This window comes from Schistocerca cancellata, chromosome 8 (genome assembly GCF_023864275.1).
Source record: "Schistocerca cancellata isolate TAMUIC-IGC-003103 chromosome 8, iqSchCanc2.1, whole genome shotgun sequence".
NCBI classification, from domain to species: Eukaryota; Metazoa; Arthropoda; class Insecta; order Orthoptera; family Acrididae; genus Schistocerca; species Schistocerca cancellata.
In genome coordinates, this window is record NC_064633.1 from 240428021 (window position 1) to 240451192 (window position 23172).

The 23172-nt window shown below is 42.5% G+C and overlaps 1 protein-coding gene across 1 annotated transcript in view; it reads left to right on the plus strand.

Moving 5' to 3' along the window:
• LOC126094867 (myrosinase 1-like) overlaps positions 1 to 23172 on the plus strand; it is a 41999-nt gene that overhangs the window by 14811 nt on the left and 4016 nt on the right. Inside the window, exons 6-10 of the mRNA XM_049909499.1 lie at positions 1360 to 1454; positions 1620 to 1767; positions 7496 to 7611; positions 11091 to 11225; positions 11315 to 11421. Coding sequence (XP_049765456.1) covers positions 1360 to 1454; positions 1620 to 1767; positions 7496 to 7611; positions 11091 to 11225; positions 11315 to 11421 — 601 coding nt within the window. The remainder of the gene's footprint in view (positions 1 to 1359; positions 1455 to 1619; positions 1768 to 7495; positions 7612 to 11090; positions 11226 to 11314; positions 11422 to 23172) is intronic.

Here is a 23172-nt window from a genome sequence, read left to right on the forward strand (position 1 = left end):
TGTACTCTCCCATTCCTCCATTCGCGAACTTTACTGATTTCTTTCGAACACAGATTGTTTCATCCTCTGCAAAGGAATGATGACATACCAAGTATACTTGTGAAGACAAGAGTACCATATTTTAGTGCGTTCAGACACATACAGATGAAATAATCGTTTGTGAAACCACTGCTTCAAGAGACAGTTACAAGACACATTTCTTTCTATCAGTATTATCTAACAGTTTGACTGGACAATCTTAAGGCATATAATTCGTGTCAGGTGAAATAATTTCATGGTTGAACGACAGACAGGGGCAAGTAAATATCTTATATGATATAACGATACCCATAATACAATTTGTAAAAGCCGAATATTTTGGAAAATTTGGAAATTCGTGGTAAGGTCTTACGGGACCAAACTGCTGAGGTCATCGGTTCCTAAGCCTACACACTACTTAATTTAACTGCAACTAAATTACGCTGTGGACAACACACACACCCATGCCCGAGGGAGGACTCGAACCTACCACGGGGGGAGCCGCACGGAGCGTAACAAGGCGCCCTAGACCGCGAGACTACCCGCGCGACGGAATATTTTCAAATTACGAATAACGTTCCAAGTGTATCATTAAGTATCTAGTTAACTCGAAATGGAAGGCTGTTCTCAACAAGTATCGAATAAGTTTGAATCTGACTAGAATGTTGTATACTCTACAGTAGCACAGTGTCATGCGCAAAGTCCTCCACTTACTAAATAGGAGAGCTGGACAGTTTCTTCTTTTGTCCATGAAAAATGTTTCATTATCAGAGAAATGAAAGGCAGTGTAAAAGTTTCATCAAATACCCTATAGTAGGTTTCAGAGACTGCATTGTTGCCTAACTGCAGTAGAGCTTATTGCTTACAGTTGCAGTCACAGAATTCTAGAAAAAGTGAATTCTCGTTATATTTTCCTTGTTACAAATGAAAATGAACATTTTTAAAGCCCCTTAATTTTTAATTAAATTTTTTATCAGGTTCTTTAGAATTACCCAGTGACAGGCGTAAGTACCGAAGGCAGAATGATGTGCTCTTCTGACTTATGAATCGAATGTTTGTAAATAGACTCTCCTGAATTTGCGAATCAAAAATCAGAACCTTGATTATATTAGTTAGGATTAAATCTATACAAAGTTTGCAGAAATTTTGGTAACTGCATGAAGAAATACTCAAGACCACATTATTTCCATGTCAGAAATGTAGATAAAAAACTATTCCGATACCCCGGCACTTTGAATAAATTTAAACCATTGTTTCCAGTCTATCAATATTATTTTGTTCAACATTTCAACGAATAAACTGATGTGTGTATGTAAGTGGTTATTTTCATATGTTTTGCAGGTAGTGTGGGTATTACTCTTAATATGGATTGGCCGGCAGCACTGACTAACTCGACAGAGGATGAAGAGGCTGGTGAGAGAGCACGGCAATTTCAGGTGAGTGTCATAATACTGCCGTCAACCAGCTGGACCTTCTATAACTATCCAGTATATTGCTATTTATTTAGAGTGTTCAACGAACAATAATCACGGTACCCACAAGGCCTAGATACAGCACACTGAACACTGTGAGGGAGACTAATGTGTCACTCTCCTTTTCAGATGGGCATCTTTGCACACCCTATCTACACTCAGGATGGGGATTACCCAGCTGTAGTGCGCCAGTTAGTGGATGCCAACAGCGAGGCTGAGGGGCGGCCCCGATCAAGGCTGCCAACTTTCACACAGGAAGAGATCGAATACATTAGGGGTAAGTATATAAATACACTTGAGTATATAAAAACAGAACAACAGGGGTTCAACAACTTAGGACATAACTTCATCCAGTACAAGACAGGACCTGGTTGCGATACAAATTGTCCATCTTAAGTCAGTAGTTCTAATGATATTTTGTGAGTGAGTCATGTCGTCACCCGAAAATGAAGGGCAGTGGATGTTGAGTTCCATCCCAATAGACCTTTTCTGCACTAGTAGGCAAGTCTTGATACCGATGTATTGATGCAGAAGCAGAGAACAATGAAAACTAACTCACGAGGAAAACTTCTGAATAAAAATAAACTACATCAATTCGTTTCAGTGTTATACTATGAGCAACAAAGTGTCTTCGATTAAATATGTAGCGTCAAGTAAAATTATGAGACAAACATTTAATACATCTGACTATTATGATCCTGTAATCGTTCAACAACAAGGATGATACCATAGTTTTTTGTGCCTACAACACTACTGATTGTAAAGACTATACATTCCCAACTTTACCATTCTCCTCGGGACGTTAAGCACATTTCATACGCAGATCTTTCTGAATTCTCTCGCTTGTCAAAACAATATTATTTGCATCCAACCTCTCTGCGTAGAGTCAACTGTTGTACTTATAATGAGCTTCTGTACGGATAGTGTACTCTTATAGCATGTGCATTTTTCAATTGTCTGTAGGTAAGAAAATAACAATTCCCGAGCGAACATTACCTTCAAGAGGAGAATATAAGGATACAATACCTGAAGCAGATGCTAATCTTGAGACTGTATGTAACTGTTAATGTTCTGCTCATTCTAACTGCAAATAAAGTAGTTTCGAAAAAACTGATAATCGTTGAAGCTCTGTCATCATATGACTAATACACACATACCCTTCATTTTTGTTGCTGTCAGTCTCACAGGTACTAACAAACTTAAATTTCAGTTATCCTCTCATATTTCGGTATTTACAGTTCATTGGAAAGCATATTCTTTCCCACTATAAATGTAAGTCAGAACCTAACGTTTCGATGTACTCTTCCTGTGCTACATATGTATATCTTCCAATGGTACTGTTTCACACGATTTCGCATGACTTTTGTAGTATTTCTTCAACTCAACATGAATTGATTCAGATTTGTTGCCCTGTGGATGCAGGAAAGCTATCGCCGCACGAGACTCCACTTTATTTCTGGTTGCGACATTTTCTCATGTCATCTGTAGCGGCTTGCTGCCCTATTGTGAGAAGGGGATATAAATGAGTACCTGGATTGTGCAAACCAATACAGAATTAATATCATAACTTGTTTTTTCTAAGCCGGTAACTGAAGTTTGAGAATAACCCAATATGGGTAGCAAACATTTTATGTTATACAATTTGACCACAGATGATGTATCCTCCCACTCTCCATCGCCCGTTGGGAAATCGAAGCAACTTCCTCCCACTGGGCGACCTGGTACATATTTGCTCACTTGTGGCCCCTCAGACCGCTCTTACTTGCCGTTCTGCTTTGGTCACTATGCTGCAACTCACTAGCAATCTATCGCTCAGTTATACGTACCATTCAGTCTTTTTTTTTTTTTTTGGGTCATCGGTCTTCTGACTGGTTTTATGTAGGCTGCCACGAATTCCTCTCCTTCACTAACTTCTTCATCTCAGAGAAGCATTGCACCCTACATCATCATTTATTTGTTGGATGTTTTCCAATCTCTGTCTCCTCCTACAGTTTTTACCCTCTGCGTCTCCCTCTATTGCCATGGGCGTTATTCCCTGATGTCGTAAAACGTGTGCTATCATCCAATCACTTCTTGTTGTCAGTGATTTCCATATATTTCTTTCTTTGCTGACTCTGCGTAGAACCTCATTACATATCTTATCAGTGCCTCTGCTTTTCAACATTCTTCTGCAGCACATCTCTAACATTCGATTATCTTCTGTTCTGGTTTTACCACTGTCAGTGATTCACTAGCATATGATGTTGTGCTTCCAACGATCAGTTTCAGATATTTCTTGCTCAAACTGAGGCCTGGGTTTGATGCCACTAGACTTCCCTCTGCCAGAAATGCCATCTTTGGCTGTCCTAGTCCGATTTTTACGTTCTTGTTTCATCCATCGTGGATTATTTTGCTTCAAATTTAGAAGAATTCCTTAATATCACTTACTTCGCGATTACCAGTTCTGATGTTAAAAATTCTCGCTACTCTCATTTCTCCTATTCCTCATTAGTTTTATCTTTTTCTGGTATACTCTCAGTCCTTATTCTGTAATCGCTAGACTGTTCACTCCATTCAACAGATCCTGAGATTGTTCTTCGCTTTCACTGGTGACATAAATGTCATCAGGGTACCTATCATATATATCATTTCAGCCTGCATCTTATTCCCACTTTGGAAACTTACTTTTGCCTCCATTATTCCTCCTTCGATGTATCGATTGAAAGTTAGAATCGAAAGACTACATCCCTGTCATATATCCTTCCTAATACGAGTACTTCGTTTTTGATCCTCCAGTCTTATTGTTCGTCCTTGGTTCATGAACCTAATGTATTACCCGTCTTTTCCTATAGCTCACTCCTATTTCTCACAGAATTCCGATCAATTTGCAACATTTTATACTGTCGAACGCTTTTTCTAGGCTGTCTAATCCTATGAGTGTGTTTTGATTTTTCGTCAATTTTGCTTCTGTGCTTCAGACATTTTGTCTGGTGTCTTTACCTTCCACACCATGCCCAATATATTCATAAGGCGAACTCCTTGTAACATCGCAAACACAGATTTGGAGTTAACTTGTGATCGGATGTAGTCAATGGTAGGTTAACAAGTCCATATCAGAGTCCTCTCCGATTAATAGCACCAGTGTGTAGCATTTCTGAGAGACGTACTCACTTGGTTCTTGTAAGATATAACACCTAACCTTTGTGCAACATCCGTTACGGGACGCATCATTATCACGGCAGCACTCTGTACAAAATGCTTGAACAGCTCTGTATAAGGAGCTACACAGAGCTGTTCCGTATGGCCGGTTACCCTCGGTATATGATGTGGCAATCACATTCGCGCGTGAAAGGCGACTATAAAATTCAATGAATATTGTGATGTGGCTGATTTGCCTTGTATTCTCTTACACTAGAAGTATTATCGGTGGGAAATCAACACAACCGTTTATGGAAATATTGTAAAAATTACTTGTTTCACTCAAGTAGTACCGGCTGAAAATTGAACAGTTTTTATATTGGTGAGAGAATATTTTGCGCACAAAGCAACGACCATTGCACCGTACTTCCGAGATAATCAGCTGCATTACGTGGAATGGATTTCTGAAGTTTCGACCTGGACTCCTTTAGAATGAACTATACTGTCCGTCGCGCTGCACATATGTTTGTTAAAAACAGCGCAAATACTTTCCACGTTTCATCACGAAGAACGATATAAAAGTCCATATTCAGCGTATTAGTGCCTCTGAAAGATATTCTGGAAGATTAGACGGTGCACTAGTGTTCTTCTAGATACATACGCTGCTATGTACACTACTGGCCATTAAAATTGCTACACCAAAAAGAAATGCAGATGATAAACGGGTATTCATTGGACAAATATATTATACTAGAACTGACATGTGATTACATTTTCACGCGATTTTGGTGCATAGATCCTGAGAAATCAGTACCCAGAACAACCACCTCTTGCCGTAATAACGGCCTTGATACGCCTGGGCATTGAGTCAAACAGAGCTTGGATGGCGTGTACAGGTACAGCTGCCCATGCAGCTTCAACAAGATACCATAGTTCATCAAAGTAGTGACTGGCGTATTGTGACGAGACAGTTGCTCGGCCACCATTGACCAGACGTTTTCAATTGGTGAGAGATCTGGAGAATGTGCTGACCAGGGCAGCAGTCGAACATTTTCTGTATCCAGAAAGGCACGTACAGGACGTGCAACATGCGGTCGTGCATTATCCTGCTGAAATGTATGTTTTTCGCAGGTATCGAATGAAGGGTAGAGCCACGGGTCGTAACACATCTGAAATGTAACGTCCACCGTTCAAACTGCCGTCAATGCGAACAAGAGGTGACTGAAACGTGTAACCAATGGCACCCCATACCATCTCGCCGGGTGATACGCCAGTAAAGCGATGACGAATACACTCATCCAATGTGCGACCATCAGAACAGAACCTGGATTCATCGGAAAAAATGACGTTTTGCCACTCGTGCATCCAGGTTCGTCGTTGAGTACACCATCGCTGGCGCCCCTGTGTGTGATGCAGCGTGAAGGGGAACCGCAGCCATGGTCTCCGAGCTGGTAGTCCATGCTGCTGCAAACGTCGTCGAACTGTTCGTGCAGATAGTTGTTCTCTTGCAAACGTCCCCATCTGTTGACTCAGGGATCTAGACGTGGCTGCCCGATCCGTTACAGCCATGCGGATAAGATGCCTGTCATCTCAACTGCTAGTGATACGAGGCCGTTGGGATCCAGCACGGCGTTCCGAATACCCCTCCTGAACCCACCGATTCCATATGCTGCTAACAATCATTGGATCTCGACCAAGGCGAGCAACAATGTCGCGATACGAGAAAACCGCAATCGCGATAGGCTACAATCCGACGTTTATCAAAGTCGGAAACGTGATGGTACGCATTTCTCCTCCTTACACGAGGCATCACAACAACGTTTCACCAGGCAACGCCGGTCAACTGCTGTTTTTGTATGAGAAATCGGTTGGAAACGTTGCTCATATCAGCACGTTGTTGGTGTCGCCACCGGCGCCAACCTTGTGTGAATGCTCTGAAAATCTAATCATTTGCTTATCACAGCGTCTTTTTCCTGTCGGTTAAATTTCGCGTCTGTAGCACATCAACTTTGTGGTGTAGCAATTTTAATGGCCAGTAGTGTATGTATGTACATCAATACCTGTCAATTTTTTTGGAATTTCTGGTTCTGAAACTAATAACGGTGGCTGCACAGAAACTGAAGTGATGCAATTCCAAAAAGTTCCTGGCAACGCTGAACCGTTACAACTCTATTCTGTACTTCACATTATTCAGTCTTGTAGCAACATACAACTATTGATCGTTGCAATAGGAGTGAGCTGTAGCACTTTATACTTGTCGTTTACTAACCATTTCTTCTGACATACGAAGTGAGCTTTATGTGCCACAAAGTGTAGTGACAGTTAATTTGCTCCGTTTGAATTTAGTGATCAATTTTTTAAATTGGTGGTTTCTAGAATTTTTTTCTACACCCTTTACAATCGTCCGAAATATAAATATTACGTACTTACAATAATATTGCTTTTTATTCATTGGTTATGGATGGAGGGATATAGATGTTAATATAATATTTATTGGTTGAACAAAAACTAAATTTTATATGATTATAGTGGTTAAAAATATCATAATTTGTTTGTGACATTTTGAAATCGTGAACCAGCCTAGTACCTTTTCCCTAATCACGTTCTATAGCGTATAGTCATCTACCAAACACGCTCTTAGAGTCAGTGTCAGGGATTGACTGAAAACCTTTACTCGGCTGTCGTTCCTTGAGAATATATTTGTCTTCTTAAAGCACTTTCACGTGAATCATTGCTCGTACATAATTTCCACATCGTTGCCATTGTTTAGTGACACAAAGCATCACTTCAGAGACAGACAGACAAAGCTTTATAAATTTGTTCGTGAAATTAGAGCAGTTGTATCGTTTTATCAGATGGCTGAAATAGCAGAATAAACTTTGTTACAGGATCGGCAGACTTCTTTGGGATGAACCACTACACAACGAACTACGTGACGTCTGGCGTGACAGGCGAATCACCTTCCAAAACAAGGGACTCTGCTGTAATTACATCTTCTTACCAGGTGAGCTCAAACTGCTACTTGTACAGAGCTACAAGGGGCCGCAGTGCGTTAGTGAAAAGAATTCTGGTGGCACCAACCTTTTTATAAATTGGTGATTACAAAGATAATAAATTTGTTACTGTGTATTTCCTATAGCTCACGTTCCCATCCACTTTTAGAAATACATTCTACTTCTTCCTTTCGGCTGTTTGTACATACTACTGGTAACAACTTCTGAAATGCGGTCGGAGGCTCTTGAATTGAAATATTGCATAACACCTTACAAATGCATTGGTTATAAAATGGAACACATCAGATCTTTATCCCTGTAGCTCGTGACCATGATAAAGTATTGTAGCTACGTTCTTTTTAATCAAGACTATTTTTCGCCAAGCAGTTTTCCAAATTTTGCTAATAGTCTTTCGTAACGGGATACCATTCGAATTTTGTTTCCAAGTATATAACACCACACAGCTCACATCATGTGATACAAGATCAGACTCAGCGTTTTGACCCAGCTTTAAATTATTTATTTTCACATTTTTACTTCCCTTTCAACTCACTGTGATAGGTAAGAAAATGAAATGCAGCCTGCAGTCATAAATGTGTTAGGGAAAACAACACTACTTTTATAATTATTATCATCTTACTGCCAACTTACAAACATGTTTACTTGTATATGTTGTCCTCTTATATTAAGTATACTTCGACAACATTAACAATATATTCATCCACTGACTTGATAATGGAAACGTATATTTACTGACAACTGATTAGATCTCTTCATTCATGTAAATTCTGATACACACATCAAAAAATTTTTGCATCTCCTTAGTTGCAAGAGTTCCGGAACCTGTACAAAAAATTTGAGTAGAGATCAACATAATCATCATATCTGCCCTTTTTATTGCTCATAAAAACCACGCATTGCATGTTGTATCCCCATGCAGTTAGACCTTCAGAGGTGGTGGTCCAGATTGCTGTACACACAGGTAACTCTGATACCCAGTAGCAGGTCCTCTGGCATTGATGGATGACTTTATTCGTCGTGGCATACTATCCACGAGTTCATCAAGGCACTGTTGATCCAGATTGTCTCACTCTTCAACGGCGATTCGTCGTAGATCCCTCAGAGTGGTTGGTGGGTCATGTCTATAAACTGCCCTTTGCAATCTATGCAGGCATGTTCGATAGGGTTCACGTCTGGAGAACTTGCTGGCCGCTCTAGTCGATCGATGTCGTTATTCTGAAGGAAGTCATTCACAAGATGTGCACGATGGGGGCGCGGATTGTTGTCCATGATGACGAATGCCTCACCAATATGCTGCCGATATGGTTGCACTATCAGTTGGAGGATGGCATTCACGTATCATACAGCCGTTACGGCGCCTTAGACGACCCCCAGCGGCGTACGTCGAACCCACATAATGCCACCCCAAAACAACAGGGAACCTCCACCTTGTTGCACTCGCTGCACTGTGTGCCTAAGGCGCTCAGCCTGTCCGGGTTGCCTCCAAACACGTCTCCGACGATTGTCTGGCTGAAGGCATATGCGACACTCATCGTTGAAGGAAACGTGATACCAATCCTGAGCGGTCCATTCGGCAGGTTGTTGGGTCCGTCTGTGTCGCGCTGTGTGGTGCGTGGTTGGACCTCGCCATGTACGTCGGGAGTGAAGTTGCGCATCATGCAGCCTTTTGCGCACAGTTTGAGTCCTAACATGACGACTTGTGTCTGCACTAAAAGCATTGTTCAACACAGTGGCATTGCTGTCAGTGTTCCCCTGAGTCATAATCTGTAGGTAGCAGTAATACACTGCAGTAGTAGCCCTAGGGTGGGCTGAGTGCGGCATGTCATCGACAGTTCCTCCATTTCTGGACAACATCGCTTTGGTTCACTCCGAGACGACTGCACACTTCCCTTGTCGAGAGCCCTTCCTGGCGTAAAGTAACAATGCGGACACGATAGAACCGCGATATTGACCTTTTAGCCATGGTTGAACTACAGACAACACGAGCCATGTACCTCCTTCCTGGTAGAATGTCTGGAACTGATCGGCTGTCGGACCCCCTCCATCTAATAGGTACTGCTCATACATGGTTGCTTACATATTTGGGCGGGTTTAGTGACATCCCTGAACAGTAAAAGGGCGTATGTCTGTGATACAATATCCACAGTCAACGTCTATCTTCAGGAGTTCTGGGAACCGGGGTGATGCAAAACTTTTTTTGATGTGTGTCTGAACGTACATTGTCAATGGATATTGATTTCTGTACCCCTGTTGCTGTATAAATCAAAATTTACCTCATGTGCATTTAACCACAATATCTTTTTGGATGCTGATATTTCAGGTTAGAATGTAATGGGCAGTTGAATGAAACCGAGACAGTTGTGTTGTTGTGGTCTTCAGTCCTGAGACTGGTTTGATGCAGCTATCCATGCTACTCTATCCTGTGCAAGCTGCTTCATCTCCCAGTACCTACTGCAACCTACATCCTTTCGAATCTGCTTAGTGTGTTCAACTCTCTCATCATACGATTTTTACCCTCCACGCTGCCCTCCAATACTAAATTGGTGATCCCTTGATGCCTCAGAACATGTCCTACCAACCGATCCCTTCTTCTAGTCAAGTTGTGCCACAAACTTCTCTTCTCCCCAATCCTATTCAATACCTCCTCATTAGTTATGTGATCTACCCATCTAATCTTCTGTGGCACCACATTTCGAAAGCTTCTATTCTCTTCTTGTCCAAACTATTTGTCGTCCAACCGAGACAGATGGAAAACAAATAAGTAAACTCTTGGCTATTTCAAAAGTAATCGCTATAACTGTCAGTGCATTTATCGCATTCTGAGGCAAGATGGTCAATGCCTCCATGGAAAAGTCGTGGTTGTACTGAGGAGAGCACCTCTTCGTCAGAAGCCAATCGACAGCAGTGAAAATCTTCTCCAGGACTCCAAACATTTGGAAATCTCATGGGGAGATGGGGACTGTAGGGGGGATGTGTAACGACTAAGGACTAACGCTGCCCAGGTCTCATTTTGTTAGTATATGAGTAACTCTTTTAGTTTGAGAAATCCCCCCTGAGTACAAGCATAGTATACAGTGTAATAGAGAATCGGAGGAATGAAAAGAGAAAGATGTAATTAGTACGCCCGCATCTCGTGGTCGTGCGGTAGTGTTCTCGCTTCCCACGCCCGGGTTCCCGGGTTCGATTCCCGGGGGGGTCAGGGATTCTCTCTGCCTCGTGATGGCTGGGTGTTGTGTGCTGTCCTTAGGTTAGTTAGGTTTAAGTAGTTCTAAGTTCTAGGGGACTTATGACCACAGCAGTTGAGTCCCATAGTGCTCAGAGCCATTTGAACCATTTGTAATTAGTACAGTGTACTAACTGGCCAACTAGCATAGGAATGAAACTTCCTAAAAAGTAAATATTATAGCTGCACATCCATTTTTAAGAAAATAACAGAAATAACATCTGTAATTCATATCTTAACTTTCAGCGAAATCCTTCGGGACTGCGGAATCAACTGAACTGGGTTGCCAATCAGTATCCTGGATACCCAATCATCATTTCAGAGAACGGTTACTCGAATTCTGGAGGACTGAACGATACTGATCGCATCGAATATTTTACTGTAAGTAGAAATTTGCACACAGATATTGAAAACAATTTTTATCTTTCTAAAGGCATACCATTACCAAGAATGAGCTCTCTTATTTCTAGGCATACCTCGGAGCTGTCCTGGAGGCGATACAGACTGACGGTGTTCCGGTTATCGGATACACAGCGTGGAGTCTCATGGACAACCTGGAATGGAACTCGGGGTTCACGTGAGTAACTGTCATTTTTTCACGCGTTAAATGAAATAATTTGGGTAAAAAGTGGATATATTCACTTATCAATAAGCCACTGAGCCATTCATAGAGTTTAATACAACATAATGTCAAGCTGACTATTCTGCCATATTAACAAAATTGTTTCACACATTACCGGGACTTGATGGAGAATTTAAAACGCAGGGAGGAGAGAAGGAGGTCTGGTCTGGAATCTGCTCAACATGATCGTATAAACTGCCATGTGTCAGTGGATTCATTAATCAACAAATTTCATACGCATTTGCAGGTGTAAAAATCGATTTTAGTATGCCTAATAGCTAAAAAAAACTCGTTATGTGTATTAGGACGATTGAGCAATATCATATACATACTGGTGTGCATTACTTCTGGATGATGATAACTGTTTCATGGTGTGTCACTACTAAGTGACATATTTCGATAAACCTTTGACCATACATACAACAACAGTGAAGTAACCGCGATATATAATGGTCCCCTGGACATAGCAAAAGGCGGGACATCTTTGTTAAGAGGGCGAAAGATCACCATGGACAGCACAGAATGTCCTGCAGCGTCCTCTCATGCTGTTTACAGGGCTGGTAAGGAGTTCTTGGGATATTATGTTCCATTCCTCCTCCAGCGCTGATGACAACTGCTGAGTGGTCGTTTGTGCATGTGGACATTCTGCAAGAAATCTCCTCAACGCATCCCAAGCGTGCTCGATCGGATTCAAGTTGGGGGGAAGCGGGCAAGCTTGTCCACTCGCCGACTTTCCTCTCATTCTAAGAGGTCCTCCACCTGCTCCCATCGATGAAGCAGTCACTGTCATCCACAAAAATGAAGCTAGGGCCCAATGCATTGCTGAAAAGTCGCTCATCAGGAAGGAGTAAAGCGTCACCATAATGTTGACACGTTAGTGTACCGTGTTAGAAGATTTGGAGGTCAGTAACTCATAAAACGTTATGCCTCCCCACACCTTAACGCGTGGACGAAGATAACGATCATGTTCAGCAATGTTCCTGGGTGCATTATGTGTTCCCAACTCTCACACGTGACGATACGTCCAGAAACACCGCTCAGACTGAATTCGCTCTCATTCGAAAGGATCAAGCGTCGTAAGTACCTTATGGTTCAGTCTCACAGTCTCAGGTTCCCTCGGACGAACGAAAAAGAAGCTGACATCGAAATAACTGTCCAAGGAATAGAAAAGCAACTGAAATCACTCAACAGAGGAAGTCCACTGGACCTGACGGGATACCAATTCGATGCTACACAGAGTACGCAAAAGAACTTGCCCCCCCCCCCTCCCCTTCTAACAGCCGTGCACCGCAAGTCTCTAGAGGAACGGAAGGTTCCAAATGATTGGAGAAAAGCACAGGTAGTCCCTGTCTTCAAGAAGGGTCGTCGAGCAGATGCGCAAAACTATAGACCTATATCTCTGACATTGATCTGTTGTAGAATTTTAGAACATGTTTTTTGCTCGCGTATCATGTCATTTCTGGAAACCCAGAATCTACTCTGTAGGAATCAACATGGACTCCATAAACAGCGATAGTATGAGACCCAACTCGTTTTATTTGTTCATGAGACCCAGAAAATATTAGATACAGGCTCCCAGGTAGATGCCATTGACTTGCGGAAGGCGTTCGATATAGTCCCGCACTGTCGCCTGATCAACAAAGTAAGAGCCTACGGTATATCAAACCAGCTGTGTAGCTGGATTGAACAGTTTTTAGCAAACAGAACACAGCATGTTGTTCTCAATGGAGAGACGTCTACAGACGTTAAAGTAACCTCTGGCGTGCCACAGGGGAGTGTAATGGGATCATTGCTATTCACAATATATATAAATAACCTAGTAGATAGTATTGGAAGTTCCATGCGGCTTTTCGCGGATGATGCTGTAGTATACAAAGAAGTTGCAGCATTAGAAATTTGCAGCGAAATTCTGGAAGATCTGCAGCGGATAGGCACTTGATGCAGGGAGTGGCAACTGACCCTTAACATAAAATGTTGATGTATTGCGAATACACAGAAAGAAGGATCCTTTATTGTATGATTATATGATTGCGGAACAAACAATGGTAGCAGTTACTTCTGTAACATATCTGGAAGTATGCGTACGGAACGATTTGAAGTGGAATGATCATATAAAATTAATTGTTGGTAAGGCGGGTGCCAGGTTGAGATTCATTGGAAGAGTCCTTAGAAAATGTAGTCCATCAACAAAGGAGGTGGCTTACAAAACACTCGTTCGACCTATACTTGAGTATTGCTCATCAGTGTAGGATCCGTACCAGGTCGGGCTGATAGAGGAGATAGAGAAGATCGAAAGAAGAGCGGCGCGTTTCGTCACAGGGTTATTTGGTAAGCGTGATAGCGTTACGGAGATGTTTAGCAAACTCAAGTGGCAGACTCTACAAGAGAGACGCTCTGCATCGCGGTGTAGCATGCTGTCCAGGTTTCGAGAGGGTGCGTTTCTGGATGAGATATCGAATATATTGCTTCCCCCTACTTGTACCTCCCGAGGAGATGACGAATGTAGAATTAGAGGGATTCGAGCTCGCATGGAGGCTTTCCGGCAGTCATTCTTCCCGCGAACCATACGCAACTGGAACAGGAATGGGAGGCAATGACAGTGGCACGTAAAGTGCCCTCCGCCACACACCGTTGGGTGGATTGCGGAGTATAAATGTAGATGTAGATGTATGTGACACCTGATGTCTAGGCAAAGGATACGCAACTCTTGTAACCCAGGTGCTGGCGATTTGTAGACGTGGAGTTGGCACCCGTCAAGGTCCCAGATGTGTTCCATCCGGTTCATATCAGGCTGATTTAGTGGCCGAGACATCAGCTTGAGTGAGCCATTATGCGTCTCAAACCTCTGTAGCACGATTTTGGCTTTCTAACGCGGACAGTTAGCCATCTGAAAGATGCCGTCGCCATCAGCTAAAGATGCAGGTAGTTCTCAATAATATTCATGTAGTCCACAACTGTCATGGTGCCTTCAGTTACTGCCACAAGTGTCATTTGACACCAGGTAATTGCCCTCCGTACTATAATACTGCCCAAACCGTCCTGCACCCATGGCGTAGTGAATTTTTTGGAGCAGAAGCTCGCCTGGATGACAGACTGCCAAGACACGAATCATTGTCCATTTATAGCAAGAAAATGCTTCATCTGACCACCCGACACTTTCCCATTGATTCAGGGTCCAATCTCAATTATCCGGTACCCATTGCAACTTCTTCTTTTTTTTCCCTCCACATACTTTCATTACCAAATGTACTACTCTTTTCATTCCTTCGGATTACAACATTCCATAGCGCTATTAAAGATCGAAACGGCGCTGTTGTTACTACTCTTGGTTCGCATCCCTTAGAAGAGCAGTTATGGTCTCCATCTAGCCATGAATATTTAGGTTACGAGTAGCTTCCCTGAGCTGTTTAAGCCAAGCGCCGGGATGATTCCTTTCTGGAGGCCACGTACACTGGCCTTCCTATCCTACCACAGACGGAGCTTCTTTTCCTTTTGTAATGACTCCGTCATCAACAAACATTAAATCCTTATTATCCTTCTTCTCTTTCCATGTGTGTAATACACCTTCAGTCCGTACAGTATCTACACTTTAAGGGACGTTAAATATCCATTGAGTAACACTGCGGTTGAAGTATCTGATGATTCTCATTTATTAGTACTGCCACTGTTTAGGTTATTGTTCTACCAAAAACCGTGATCTTCAGAACTAGATTCCGCGCAAAGGACGACAACAGCAGATTTCTTATGACGAAGATTGCATCACTGCTGTCAGGATGCTCTGGTTCAAATGGCTCTGCGCACTATGGGACTTAACATCTGCGGTCGTCAGTCCCCTACAACTTAGAACTACTGAAACCTAACTAACTTAAGGACATCACACACATTTATGCCCGAGGCAGGATTCTAACCTGCGACCGTAGCGGTCGCGCGGTTCCAGACTGAAGTGCCTAGAACCGCTCGGTCACAAAGGCCGGCTCAGGATGCTCTATTTTATCATTGTCCATCTATAGTAGGAGACATGCCCTCACCGATCTCAGATAGTGTTCACCTCTCCTGCTGTCTCTTTATCAGCTGTGGTATCCTAATCCTACGATCTAAGCGAGTCCTTTATTCCGTTCTTACTTTTCACTTAAAACTAAAAATGGCTGCGAAACTTATAATCCCCTTCAGGTTGAACCCTTCTTAGATGCTCTTTTGGTACAAGACACTGCATCATAATGGAGGGAGCGTATCATACATATTGGATACGACTTGCAAATGTCTAGAATTATAATGCATTATCGTGTGCGTGTTGTGAAGAAGGGCTCGACCAGATCATGTGGGCACCCACGATAGATACTGCAGCTTCACTTTGGCCCCAGGGCTTACACATTCAAGGAACAGGAAATACAAATTCTAATGCAGTAGTGGCTCAGCACATGCACATTCAGGGAATCGGAAATACAGCCTCAGATTCATGTATCACTACTACATCTGTAACCTACATACATTGACTGGTATTGTCGTAATAATTACAATTCTCCAATGAAAATTGATTGCTGCTGCCTAATTCCCCAGCGAACAAGAAGCAGCCGTGAGGGTTTGTCATCCCAGAAGACAAGATAAGATACACATTCATAAAAGTTTGGCGGACCACTTCTTATACTTCCATTATGTTGAGCTCCAACCTGCTGTGACAGTGAGCTGGTAATATTGACACTAAATTCTGCCTAGTCAGGGTGTTTCAGGACGATTGTCCAGTATTCAGTACTATACCAGAACGTTCACATGAAAAAAAAGGAACCTGAAACTTCACGTGGACGTAAGCCCTACTGCGAATAGTTTTCGGAGTAGTACACGTTTTATGTACACTGTTATTTGTTTTCTGTATTATTCAATACAATATTTTGTTTAGAAATGTAGACATTTGCAACAGCTAGTCAACATTACAACATGCGTTTTACAAAGTGTCAATCCAAAAATATATATTTTTAACACATTCACCACTAAGCATTATCGTACATATCACAATAGAGATGGGTACAGTTCACAATAAATGTTCGAATATCCCACAGACAATTTCAAGGCATTTGCGCACTCTTGGGAGAATATGTTATGTTGCTTGCCTGAGTGCCTCTGCAGGCAGCAGTGGGCATGATGCGAGCAAGCAGTTCTTCTACCGTATGCAACTGTCGTTTATATGCCTTAGACTTCGTCCAGCTCCATAAACAAACATCTAAAGGCGTAAGGTCTGGCGATCTTTGTGGTGAGTTAACTATGTTACCACGACCAACACAGCAATTGGGGTAAATTTCACGAATTTTCATATGTACAAGGTATTTTACAGGATTAAATCTGTGATACATGAGTACGCTTTGTCATTCAGTTGCTTGAAGGCACATTCTATAACAGAATCATGAATAATCAGACATTTTCTATCGGTATTGTGGATGACACGTTTGTGCTGTGCCCACATGGAGCAGAAAAACTTCAAGACTTCTTGGAACATCTAAGCTCTATCCAACGTAACATAATATTTAATACAGAACTTGATAAAGAGGGCAAGCCACTTTTTCTCGCCTTGTCATTTAAGAGGAAACCTGACAGGTCCATAGGTCACAGTGTACATCGGAAACCTAAACACACTAATCCCTATGTCCACCCCTTGAACCATTCTCATCCGTCACAAAGAAATTCAGTGCTGAGGATCTATGGATCTCAAACACTAAGATACAGATAGCCTCGCTATAGCATTACAACGCCGACGACTGGTGTTCCGAAGGAATGGATACGCAGAGCATCGAAATGAACGGATGATGTACTCAAAATCAAGAACGTCTGGGAAAGAAGTTGAGACTGAGACCGAGGAAGAGAAGCCAAACGTCACTTATGTGCCTTACGCTGGTCCAATATCCGGAATGATCGGTAGACTTCTAAGGGGACATGGCATCCAGTGTATTGTATTTTGCTTCCTTCAACTAAGATAAAAAGTAGTCTTTCTAATATTAAAAGCAATCTTGGTCTTCAAAAGCTGGGAGTTCCATGTAAAATGTGTCATGTCTTACGTTGGACAGAGTATCAGAGCAGCCGATGAGACATGAAATATCAGCGACACAACTCACGAAAACAAATAATCGAATCAACTGTCGCCAAGCACTGCCTTCAATATAATCATGAAATGCAACATGTGAGGACCAGTGTTGTGGCGCAAACGCCAAGTTTTTGGGACAGCATAGTTAAAGATTCTTCGGAATGAAATTGTCAGGAAACCTAATAAACAGCAATGAAGGTTTCAATTTAAATAATGTATGAATCCGCCACTCAATTTATTAAAGTCGCGCTTACTGTCGCATCCATCAGAGTTGAAAAACGCTGAGGGAATTGCATTTCATTGAATAGAAGTGCACACACTATTACAGAAAAGAGAGAGAGCAACAAAGAGTGTAGTGGACATCGGGAAACGAACTCAGCTGTAAATGGTGGCGTGAAGCCAACAATATTTCACAATCCGGTTGGAGTCTAGGTAGCGAGTATACGTAGCAGCAAACCTTGCAGCACGGTTAGGTCGGCCGGCGAAATATTGTGCAGAAAAAAGAAACTATAGCACAGATAGCCTAACTATACTAGCACAGTCGTACTGCCTGCGGATAAGGGTAACGCCACAGTTCTTCTGACAAGAGAAGCCTACAACGAGAAGATATATTGTCAGATAAATGATTCTACGTACCGTAGAATTGAAAAGGACCCAACAAGCCGAATATCAAGGAAAACTACTACCCTTTTGAACGACTGTTCTCTACCTGAAGAAGTTATCAAGAGATTGAGACCACACAATGCAGTACCACCAAGACTCTACGGTCTTCCGAAGATACACAAGGATGGTGCCCCACTACGATTAATAGTGAGTAATATTGGTGCTGCGACCTATTCTACAGCAAAATATCTGGCCTCGTTACTAAAGCCGTATGTGGGTAAGTGTTGCCACCATATACGTAATTCCGAGGATTTTGTCAGTCGCTTGAAGGAAGTTAAGCTTAGCAGCTCGGATTTATTAGTCAGCTTTGATGTGGTCTCACTTTTTACCAAAGTGCCTTTAATGGAATCATTACATCTTATTGGTAACTTATTCAGTGCGGAAATGACGGCCTTGTTTGAACATATACTCTCCTCAACGTACTTTTTATTCAATGACGAATTCTTTGAACAAACAGACGGCGTCGCCATGGGAAGCCCTTTGTCGCCTGTGGTAGCTAATCTCTTTATGGAGGACTTTGAGGAGAAAGCACTTGAGTCTGCTGTTTTAAAGCCTACGGTCTTCTGGCGGTACGTAGATGATACTTTTGCTGTATGGCCTCATGGCAGACAGGAACTGGAGAAATTCCTTCATCACTTAAACTCATTACATGAGAACATCAAATTTACGATGGAGATTGAAAAAGAGGGCACTTTACCATTTCTAGACGTGCTAGTACGCCGTAAAAATGATGGGTCATTAGGACATTCTGTGTACAGGAAAGCGACTCACACAGATCTGTATCTCCAGGCGTCAAGCTGCCATCACCCAGCACAAACAGCCGGTGTTCTCAGTACCTTAATACATCGAGCGCATATAATATCGGATGATGAAAACCTCCACGCAGAATTAGAATACTTGGAGAAGGTTTTCAAAGAGAATGGCTACACTTCTCGCCAAATATGGAAGGCCATGCGCAACTATCATAACAAGAAGCAACGCACTGAGGACGCAGATGATGACTTTAAATCAACTGCGTTCCTTCCATACGCCGGGAATGTGTCGTCGAAAATAGGCCGATTACTGAAGAAAAATAAAATCAAGGTTATCTTTCGTCCACCAGCAAAGAACCGGGCCCTGGTTGGATCCGTTAAAGACGATTTACAACTGAAGAAGGCAGGCGTCTACAAAATTCCCTGTGAATGTGGCGCTGCATATATTGGCCAGACGACAAGAACTGTCCATGAACGATGTATAGAACATGAAAGATACACCCGTCTGCGGCAACCGTCACAATCGGCAGTAGCAGAGCACTGTATTTCCTTGGGACATTCAATGGAATACAATGTAACAAAATTTTATCCCCGGTTTCCGGTTTTTGGGATTCCGTAATCAAGGAATCAGTGGAAATACGTCTTGCCAGTAATCTTATAAATCGTGACAACGGCTTTCAGCTGGATAAAAATTGGAATCCTGTTATTAAAATTATACAATCACAGCGGAATCGACAGTGTCATTCGATACTCAATGACTAGATGAACCTTTATTTCCACCACCGAGGGCAGCACGTACAACTCGGCTATGCTGCGCATGTCAACACCTGACGCATGCGCTGTAGGATGCCAGTACATTTCACATGCGCGAGATTCGGCATAAATACCGCGACTGCACCTGGGCTCTTCAGTAGTTGTGTACTCACCTGATGATGGCCGGACGTCTCTGGGCCGAAATATCGTGGCAGAATGTCGACGGGATCCGGCTGCATACTCGGAAATTATTAGAAGAAAAAAAAAAACTATAGCTCGTCTAAACAACCGGAAGCTTGCTATTAATCAGCAAAATGGTTAATGTAAAATCACCAACGTTACGTTAATGGCTCAGCATGTCACTGCAAAGGACGCTGAATGATTTATGCTGACTTATACCGCTGAAGCCTCCTGTTTCTGTGAAGGGTTTGGAGAAAGTGGAGTTAATGACATGTTGCCAGAACATGACGTGCATGATAATGAGGCATCCAAATCAAAATACGTGTTGATGAATATGAACGAGTTATTGATAAGTTAAAAAAACATTTTTAGATCGAAGGTGGCACGATTGTCACGTGTGTGATTCCCCATTCGATGGCAATCAGTGGAACGGACATTCGTGTTGCGTAATGGAATAAATGTAATGTTTCTTGACACCAATGACTGGAACAAACCGTGTTGTTGAGTAATGAAGGAACTGTTATTTTTCTCGTAACAAAATTAATGTCTAGAAATTTTAGTCTGTTTTTTTTCTCTCTTCCTTTGCAACATGTTACATAAAGAAATATTTGGTTGTTGATACTTTGGCGCAATGTGAACATGTTGTTCTTGCTGACTTCTCTGTAATCAGCATGCAGACTGAAATAGCTGAAGAACTGCATTGCCCAGAACAGGAAGTCTATCTGAGGAAAGTGGCTATCAGAAAAGCAAATCTTGATTATCATCAAGCTGATATGTTAGATTTAGTCCTATTTTCCAGATAAAATTCAGGCTATGAAAACCTATTAATAGTAATGTATAGCAAACATGCATGAATCGCTGTTCTAAGGACAGGCTGCAGATGAGCTTAGAAAGACGTGCGGGAGATGTAATAGGAACCTGAAACATTTACAAATAGTCTTAGGTAAGGAATTTTACAATACTCATTTCAAGGAGCTAATTCAAAACGTAAGATTAATCTCTTGGCACTCATTGCTTTCAGCTTGAAAGCTACAGTCGAGGAGCAGTTCAGTAGAATTCATAAGGGTAAAATGTTTAAACATTAAACTGCTCAGGGCATTTGTCAGTTGGTTTGATATGGTGCAAGAGCTAGTAAATTTGTATAATCACAAAAACATCCATCAGTTAATGTGGGACTTATGATGTGAAATATGATATATAATAGATTCTTTTGTCTGGTGTGTATAGCAATATTAAGATGATAGATCCACAAAAAGCTGAATGATATGTCACCAGCTTTGTCGCAATTAGCAAATATAATATAATTTCCGGGAAAGGCTTCATACCACACCGCCTTGATGTCATATTCAGAAATCGAGCTATTCAAGTATCCATCCCATAATGGCAGAAGACGAATTGCTTTTAACGTCCCGTCAACATCGAGGTCATTAGGGACGGAGCACAAGCTCGGATTATATCAAGAAAGGGTAAGGAAATTGGCCGTGCTCTTTGAAAGGAACTATTCTGACATTTGCTGGAGCTGTTTAGGGAAATCACAGAAAACCTAAATCTGAACGGCCAGACGCGGGTTTCAACCGTAGTCCTGCCGAATGCGGATCCAGTGAGCTAACCACTGTGCCGTCTCAAAAATGTTCAAATGTGTGTGAAATCTTGTGGGACTTAACTGCTAAGGTCATCAGTCCCTAAGCTTACGCGCTACTTAACCTAAATTATCCTAAGGACGAACACACACACCCATGCCCGAGGGAGGACTCGAACCTATGCCGGGACCAGGCGCACAGTCCATGACTGCAGCGCCTAAGACCGCTCGGATAATCCCGCGCGGCTGTGCCATCTCACTCGACTATCCCATAATGTATGTGCTGGAAGATTACAGACCACAATCCCTAACAGGAAGTTTCTTCAGCAAGGACATACAGAAAACGACATACGGTTTCCTAAAATGGATGAGTTTGGATAGAACTTACAAATTCTGGATTACCTTATAACAGAGTACATGTGTATACAGGCATCTCATTGCAGGGTGGAAATCTCTAACAAGAGGCACTTCTTATCATGTGTTGTCTGAAGCTTTGCCATGAAAACAAACAGTTCATTGTTGACTTCAAAGGATGCCAGTTGTTTAACACTGATATGGCGTACGCCCGATCTCTTATTCTAGCAGCCAGCAGGAGTATTCTTGTCTGGAGATGTGTGCATAAAGTTTTCTCAGGTGTGTGTGTGTGTGTGTGTTTGTGTGAGAGAGAGAGAGAGAGAGAGAGAGAGAGAGAGAGAGAGAGAGGGACAGGGATAGGGGGAGAAAGAGAGAGACAGGGAGGGAGAGGGAGAGAGACAGAAATTAGGATCTTTGTGGTATGGTCCTATGGACCAGACTGCTGAGGTCATCGGTCCCTAGGCTTACACACTAATTAAACTGACTTAAACTAACTTTCGCTAAGGACAACACACGCACACACACCCATGCCCGAGCGAGGACTCGAACCTCCGCTGGGGGGAGCAACGTGAACCTTGACAAGGGGCCTCACACCCCTCGGCTACCCAGATCGGCGGAGAGAGACAGAGAGAGAGAGATCTGAATTTGTTGGATGATGGCACCTTACACATTACAGGTGAAGCTTATATTTATATACTAATGCTGTGTGTGCACAAGGAGAATGATGATTATCTTAACTGTAACGTCAGAGGGGCGTGAGGTGTTACAAAGCACAATTACGCTATTTTATTCATTTTGATTTCATTAATTTACCTATCAACGCCACCTTGCATTTTTTTTTAATTTCGCGAAAATGTGACATCATTTAGAGGTTATGTGGCTTTTGACGTCATGATTATGACATCATTCATAAGATAACCTGGCTTGCGTTTTCACGCCTAGGTCGCTGACCTCCTGTGAAAGTGATGTCATAAAAGTAAATAAAGCGTTTCAGGTTCCCAACAGCCATTCTACTATCACAGCATATACAACATACACTCCTGGAAATGGAAAAAAGAACACATTGACACCGGTGTGTCAGACCCACCATACTTACTCCGGACACTGCGAGAGGGCTGTACAAGCAATGATCACACGCACGGCACAGCGGACACACCAGGAACCGCGGTGTTGGCCGTCGAATGGCGCTAGCTGCGCAGCATTTGTGCACCGCCGCCGTCAGTGTCAGCCAGTTTGCCGTGGCATACGGAGCTCCATCGCAGTCTTTAACACTGGTAGCATGCCGCGACAGCGTGGACGTGAACCGTATGTGCAGTTGACGGACTTTGAGCGAGGGCGTATAGTGGGCATGCGGG